The following is a 7,854-nucleotide window of genomic DNA, read 5'->3' as shown; positions in this document are numbered from 1 at the left end:
GGAACGGCTTCCGCGTATGACAGTCAGCGGAAGTGAGAAAAAAGCATTTATTACGTTTGAAATATGGATATTTCTCTTACGAAAACGCATGGATTCGCTACAGGAGCCCTTTATTCACTCCCCGGAGCCGTGTGAGGCACGTTTTATTATGAATGCGCGCGCTTTATTTGACGACTTGTGGACTGTTCAACTGCAACACCCGCTGACTGCAATGATAGAGCTTGGAATAGCCAGGACAATTTTTTATATAACTCCGACTGGATTCGTCTGAAAGAAGAAAGTCATATACACCTAGGATGCCTCGAGGGTGAGTAAAACACAGTCTAATTTTCATTTTTGGGTAAACCGTTAAAAAGGTTGAGTATTGGTGCCGATACCAATCCAGAATCTGTGACTCTTATAACAACTGTAAAACTGAATGCGGTGTACAGTATGGTTTGATGTGGAAAACGTACAATTTTGATTCTGTGCATGTTGGGTAATGTGTATCCCGATGAACTTTGTCTGCATTTAACATTAAATACTTCGATTGGTCTGTTTAAAGGTGCGTTCAGTAGTTCTTCTTCTTTGTGTACTTGAAGTATCGCTACTATAATGGTGTTCGACGCTGCACTGCCATCTATCGACGTTGATCAGCATGACGACCTCTGTGTTTTATGTAAATTACACTGGTTTTACACATGAATCCCCTTACCTGTCGAACTATTCACCGTCTTTAAAACCTTTTCTGCTTCTTCGGCTGTACAGGTAGTATTTCACCCGTTGTGTCCATTGATAAATCACGATAATAAGTGTTTTCCATCGTCTAATTTGAACTCCGCGTCAGCAAACTAAACTACGCTACTAGAGTATCCACACCACGGGTCACGTAAAGATGGCACTGAGGGGGCGACCCGTACCATGTAAAATAGGGCGACCAGTCGTTTTTGGTGTCCTATCCTTCTTTATTGGCAGACGAGATGTTTTCGTTGTCTTGTAGTCAATGACTGTCTTGCCCCATGTGCCAGTGTGTGACTGTGGAGAAAAACGAACAAAAGACAAATGAATCAAGATGAGATTATAACAGAGCAGCGGTGATGTATTTTTACAGGCCCAAACCCAGAAATTAGCATGTTAGCACTTCCGGCTCCATCGTCCTGAAATTAATCGTGTTCATTTAATAAACTGTGTTCATTTGTGAAGATTATCAAGATGAGCAAGATAAACTTGTATTGGTAACAGAGCTTATTTTTAAATCCAATGGCTTTTTATCGAGGGAACTGGGGTGATGCAAATTTCTAGACTGGTCTACAGAAATGTATCATTCCTGCAGAGTTCTATTTAAGTAACATTACGAGGAAGGAAAGAGACACAAATATGGGAGCTAATGATAAAGCAGCTTCAGAGATGGTGTTGCTCACCGTGCAGCCATCCTCGCTGACTCTGTATGTGAAGCGGCTGTTGCCCTCCGCTCTGATCTCGATGTCGTTGGAGCCCTGCAGGAGCAGAGCCTTCTTGAGGTTGCCCGTGGCCTCTTCCATGTATGCGATGCTGTTCTTGCAGTGGTAGGTGATGTTCTGAGAAGCCTCGTTGGACATCAGGCGCATGAAGGTCAGTTGGATGTTAACATCCTCTGGATCAGAGCCCTCGCTGCCATACTGGAACTATACAGAAGACACAACGGAACATTACTACCGGTGTTCATCAGCAAAAATCTGGACATATTTCGAGACCACAACCGAATATGCTTCAGTTTTGTATTTTTATGTTCCAAAGAGCATCTCGTGCTTGAGTGGAAACGAGGACATCTTTGTTCATTGTTAAATCTTTGTTTTACTGTTTGCACAAAAGTTCACATAATCCAAGTCAAAAATTTTATTATTTGATAGAATGACAGAAATATTGCAATATTTCTTTCATATTTAAGCCATATTCATGCTTCTAGGTCATTAATCAAATAATCACATTTTTAAACAATCAAAATTTTAATACAATTTTTTTAAAATGAAATAAAACGTTTTAATAAAAAAGTTTTTTAAATTAAAATCCTAAAACTTTAAGAATGTTTTAAAAAATAATTTTTAAAATCTAAATATGTTCACATAAACATGCATTTTAGAATGTATTTTAAACAATGTAATCTATTTTATAAGATGAAAGAAATATTTTAAATTCTACACTATTTCTAGATCATTAATCAAAGTTTTAAGTAATTAATATTTGAATGAAATTCTCATTCTAAAACTATTTATTTTTTGTTTATTATATTATATTATTTATGGTTTGCTGGAACTTTCTGGACTGAAAATCTATTTGTGCATATAAACATGAAAAAAAAAACTTTTATCTATATAAATAGTGTTTTAAACGTAAATGTATTTTAAACAGTGTAATGTATTTTATATATTCTCAGCTGAAAAATGTTGCTTCTGGTCTTTTCTCAAGACTATATCTCTATATATCCTATAAGGTCTTGATGTACCTGGAAGCCATTAGGCATGGACTCTCCGAACCAAACGTGCTTCTTCTCTCTGATGTTCTTGCTAGTGTACCAGTTCTTCATGGGAATGGTGTTCTGAGATGGGCTGACGCAGGTCTCACTAGTCTCCATGTTGCAGAAGACCTTGATGGCATCCAGAGGAGAGCCCTGGTTGGGATCCACCCAGTAGGAACCTTGCAGGAAACAGTTTCAAGTGAATTTCAGAGCTTCTAAATGCACGTTAAGTACAATATATCTAAATTTGATCTACAGCAGGAGAACTGGCACAAATCTCAAAGTTCAAGGTAGTTTCAGCAAGTTTCTTGCTTAAAGCAAGTCCAAGTCCGTGCTTACCGCTCTTCCAATCAGGATGGCACATCCTGAGGTCACGGCACATGCGGGCAGGGTTGGCCTGGGTTCCTTCGGGGCTACGGATGTTCTCAATCTTCTGGCTCAGAGATTTTAGGGTAGTATCCACCTCAGCATCGCGGTCACGAACGCTAGCATCATCAGCTCTGTAGCCTCCACGCAGAGGATCTGGACCCTTCTCGCCCTGGGGCATAGGAAGGAATGGCTCACCGATGCCTGCAGGTCCAGGAGGACCAGGAGGTCCAGGAAGACCAGGAGTACCCTAATTAAGAGAAAAAAAATCACGTTTAAAACAGAGACCACTAAAAAGCTTGAAAAAGATAATTTAGCAGTAAAACTGTGATGATTTTAGACTTACAGCAGGTCCCATCTCTCCAGAGCGACCACGGGGTCCAGGAGGTCCAATGGGGCCAGGTATACCGTTCATACCATCCTTACCAGCAACGCCATTGGAGCCAGAAGGTCCCTATTAGCAGAAGGAAACAGTTTGGATTAAAATGCATGCGTGCAGAAGCTTGTCCTGTGATTTCTCATTTGTGTTTTCAGAACAAAACACTCCAATTTAACATATGGCTTCAGAAGTATTACTACTAACTAATTTTATGGTGTTTTTTTGGAGCCTGACAGTCCTTGGTCACCATCTACTATTGCTGTATGGAAAAGAGCAGCATGGAAATTCTACAAAAAAAACGTCTTTCACGGTATTGTGAAAAGCTCTACAAATAAATTAGACTTGATATAAAATTCATAATCTGTGTGCTACTTACACGAGGTCCAGCAGCGCCAGATGGTCCGGCGGGTCCTTGGTCACCAGAGGATCCCTAAAAACATTGAGGAATCCACTTTGAGTGGGAGAAGAGATTTGGATATTCAGATTCAGTGTGTAACTGTGACATAACGCTCACTTACAGGAGGTCCAGGAACTCCAGTCATTCCACTGAAGCCACGGTGTCCCTTCATGCCTCTCTCCCCAGCCTCACCAGACTCACCCTTGTCTCCACGTGTACCGGCTGGACCCTGTATGTATAGCGATGAGAATGATCAGCCTGGTGATGAACTGCTAAAAAAAAGAATTTGAAAGATTGATAAAAATGTGAAATTCATACTAGGCCACCACGAGCACCAGCAGGACCGGAAGGACCAGCAGGACCAGAGGGACCCTTGAAGGAAGAGGGAGGAAAAACAAACAAATAAACAGGACAATAGTGAACATCCACTGGGCCACACTCGTGGCATGAGATAATTCAGCATAATACAGTATATATATCATATAATCACAGTTTTGAACATTACAGTGGGAAATGATCATTAACTAAAACTAAAACAATAAAAAATGTCATTACTTGAAATAAAATAAAACATTAAACACATGCTTATTTTTTTAAGCTAGTTGATAATAATTCTCATTTTACTTTAGTTTCAGTACTACAGTACATCAATTATTAAAAAGACAAAAACACACAACAAAGTTACTAAAACTTTGAAAATTAAAATAAAAACAAAATATTAACAAAAAGTATAATAGTATAGAAATTATACTAAAACAACACTCATATAGTGCCACTTGTTGGCATGGATGTTTTACATTTATTTGTTTATTTAGGTTTTTTAAAAACCTAAATAAAAACCTAAATTGTTCATTTAAAAAAGCAAACAGAGGCTCTTGATTCGAATCATTCTGGTAATTAAAAAAATACACACAACAAAGTTACTAAAACTTTGAAAATTAAAATAAAAACAATATATTAACAAAAAGTATAATAGTATAGAAATTATACTAAAACAACACTCATATAGTGCCACTTGTTGGCATGGATGTTTTACATTTATTTGTTTATTTAGGTTTTTTAAAAACCTAAATAAAAACCTAAATTGTTCATTTAAAAATGCAAACAGAGGCTCTTGATTCGAATCATTCTGGTAATTAAAAAAAAATATTTTGCATATAAAAAAAACTTACAGCCTCTCCACGATCACCATTCTTGCCAGAAGGACCCAAAGGGCCAGGGGCTCCAGGAGCACCAGGGGCGCCAGGAGAACCAGAGTTGCCAGACTCACCACGGTCTCCCTACAGCAAACGGGAATTTCACTGGAAGCACTTTCACATATACCATTGACATATTTACAGTATATGCATTCATTTTTTACATAAGGGATAATAAATGAACCAAGATAGGGTTATAATGACTCTATACTACCCTAAACCATTTACCAGTTGTAAAAATCTTTATTTAGATTTCTTTCTTTATTTTATTGATTTATTTAGATTTCTTTATTTAGGTGTCTTTAAAAAATAAGTACAGTTTACTTATAGTGTTCATGTTGCTTTGTTTCTTTTTTGCTATTGAGGTGGGATACGGGTATGGTTAGGTTTAAGGCTGGGTTAAGGGGGAATTGTAACTATTCACATGAAATTACATGCAGGTATTTTTGTGCATTGAGGTGCATTGAGACAAATTACTTGTACAATGTACAGACAATGCAGGCCATAAGCTGCATGCATAATAATTAAAAAATTAATCGGAAAACACTGTTTTAGTTGTGTGTATATATATATATATTGCATAAAAAATATTTGACTAGAATGCCTTGACTGGATAGTGAACATGTGTGATTGCGCTCACCTTTGGTCCAGGTGGACCATCACGGCCAGGAGCACCATCATGTCCAGGGTTACCCTGCAGAGACGAGTGACATTACGAAAATGACTCCAGCATACTGCACTGAATGTAGCCATTTTGGTAGCCAATTCTGGTTTAACAAAACTCCTAAAATCAGTAAAGTTTGCTCACCTCACGTCCAGCTTCACCAGGAGCTCCACCCAGTCCAGGAGGTCCCATAGGTCCAGGAGGTCCACGCTCACCTAAAAGCCCAGAGGGTCCCTGCTTTCCTGGCTCTCCCTGAGGTGATGGATAGGTGAATGAGTATTGTGAAGAATGGCAACTGAAGTCAAAATGAAATGGCATTCAAAATTACTTCTGCAATATGATGTATTTTAGAGTAAAATAGTATGTCCCATGTGCAGTCCTAATATAGCTGTCTAACATACCTGGCATTGTATATTACGATAACATCGCCCTGCATCATATTTGCTAAATGAAACCCAAGATTTCTTTCCCACTAATTTCGATGGGCTGATTCCAAAAATAGTGTCTGTTTTGCTCGAGCACATCATAGTTTCTCACAAAATATGCATTTCGTCTTCCTCTAAGTCAGATTACAATTTATTTGTTCAATTTTCAGTCCATTGTATGACATTATTTTATGCCTAAACATAATTTCAAGCTTAGAATTATGGCCAATGACAGAAGAAAATGCAAATATGATCTAGACGTTTTTTTTTTTTTTACTATATCCAAACACCAACAAAACTGATTTTGTGAATAAATAAATAATAAATAAAAAATTATGTAAAAAAATTATGTTTTGATGTAAAGTTCTTTGACATTAAATGGACTATTTGAACATATCTTTCCAATATGTTCAGAATGTAAGATTGTTAATTAAATGGATAATTTTTCTGAATAAATTCAAAACTTTTATTTTGATAAGTGCATTAAAGCTGATACATATATATAATTTGAAAAAAGAAAATGCATATTTTGAACTCAGCATTAAATTAGATTATATTAGGCCTTTTTTTGCAAATCAGCAGAAATGTTTTTTGTTTTTTCAAGATGCATGGCTATGTTATTGTTGGCTCTTTGATGATTGGAAATGCATAAATGTAGTCAGCAACATGTGAAAACTGAACCTTTCACATGAGAATGATGAGTAAAGTTAAAAGGGTTTGGGATGTTAGTCGAATATTTTGATGAAACATTATGAAGACAAATGTGTTTTCTCCTAACACACTAATGAATCCTACACATGCACAATACGATCTGGAATGCACGTTAAGAAAATAAATGGTTTCAATTCTGATTTTATGTTGAATTTAACATAGATTTCAATGTTTTAAAACAACAGATATGAATAAAACGCTTACAGAAGGTCCAGGGAGACCGGAGAATCCTCTCTCTCCTCTTTGTCCAGAAAGACCAACAATACCACGGGACCCAATAACACCAGGTGGTCCAGGAGAACCAGCTGGACCCTAAAAACCAGACAACAGAGCAAAGTGAATATTAATTTACAGCTGAGAATCACAGAAAGTCATTTTGTGGCTGTAGTGATGAAAATATGTTTGTGGCATGATTACTTACAGCAGGACCATCGGGACCGACGCTACCCTTCTCTCCAGAGGGTCCTGAGGGTCCAGCGGCGCCAGCCTCTCCAGGGCGACCAGAGGGTCCTCTCTCACCACGGACACCTCTTTGTCCTTCTTTACCGACAGCACCAGTTGGGCCTGGGGGTCCAGCAGCACCCTGAGAGAAAACAGAAGATAGGCAGTGAAATTAAATGTTCAGACTCCTGACAAGACCAAAATAAACTTCATTTACTTCATGTAGCCCCTTAGTTTTAAGTTAATATTTCAATGATGTAACAATGCAGTTGCATGCTCACACTTTTCATGTGTTGGTTAATGGTCACATGACATGTAAACAATATTTTTTGTGTTTTGATAATTATTTTAATTGATCCTTTTTATGAATTAATTATTATTATTATTATTCACAAACCCCAGTTTTGGAAATCCTGGTTTGGACCTGCTTTAGAACGTAGATTACTTACAGCAGAACCTGGAGGTCCGACTCTGCCAGCAGCACCAGGGAAACCAGTAGCACCCTATTAAAAAACAAAGACACTATGAAACGCTGCAATATCATATTGGAGAAAGTACATACATTGGCACCAAAAAGCATGATTACATACAAAAAAAATACTGTGTGTGTTTTACAAAATATCAGACTAATTCAAATTTTTTTTTTTTACAGAAAAAGCATGTTTGGGGTTAAATAATGAACTCCAGCTGTGTGAGCTTTACAAGCACAGACTTTAAACTGGATATAAATATATTTTTCAAATTATATATATATATATATATATATATATATATATATATATATATATATATATAAGGTGTT

The 7,854-nt window shown here is 37.2% G+C and overlaps 1 protein-coding gene across 1 annotated transcript in view; it reads right to left on the bottom strand.

The window, feature by feature from the left end:
* Positions 1-864: 864 nt before the first annotated feature.
* Positions 865-7,854, bottom strand: part of LOC107561997 (collagen alpha-1(I) chain-like) — a 26,642-nt gene continuing 19,652 nt past the window's right edge. The window contains exons 36-49 of the mRNA XM_016246553.1: positions 7,502-7,555; positions 7,033-7,194; positions 6,816-6,923; positions 5,620-5,727; positions 5,452-5,505; positions 4,788-4,895; positions 3,934-3,987; positions 3,737-3,844; positions 3,595-3,648; positions 3,186-3,293; positions 2,813-3,089; positions 2,462-2,652; positions 1,401-1,643; positions 865-1,014 (exon numbers count right to left, since the gene is read on the bottom strand). Coding sequence (XP_016102039.1) covers positions 865-1,014; positions 1,401-1,643; positions 2,462-2,652; positions 2,813-3,089; positions 3,186-3,293; positions 3,595-3,648; positions 3,737-3,844; positions 3,934-3,987; positions 4,788-4,895; positions 5,452-5,505; positions 5,620-5,727; positions 6,816-6,923; positions 7,033-7,194; positions 7,502-7,555 — 1,779 coding nt within the window. The remainder of the gene's footprint in view (positions 1,015-1,400; positions 1,644-2,461; positions 2,653-2,812; positions 3,090-3,185; positions 3,294-3,594; positions 3,649-3,736; positions 3,845-3,933; positions 3,988-4,787; positions 4,896-5,451; positions 5,506-5,619; positions 5,728-6,815; positions 6,924-7,032; positions 7,195-7,501; positions 7,556-7,854) is intronic.

This window comes from Sinocyclocheilus grahami, unplaced genomic scaffold (assembly GCF_001515645.1).
Source record: "Sinocyclocheilus grahami isolate Dianchi unplaced genomic scaffold, SAMN03320097.WGS_v1.1 scaffold802.1, whole genome shotgun sequence".
Taxonomy (NCBI): domain Eukaryota; kingdom Metazoa; phylum Chordata; class Actinopteri; order Cypriniformes; family Cyprinidae; genus Sinocyclocheilus; species Sinocyclocheilus grahami.
Note: the sequence above shows the minus strand (reverse complement) of the source record. Positions and strands in the feature narration are given on the sequence as shown.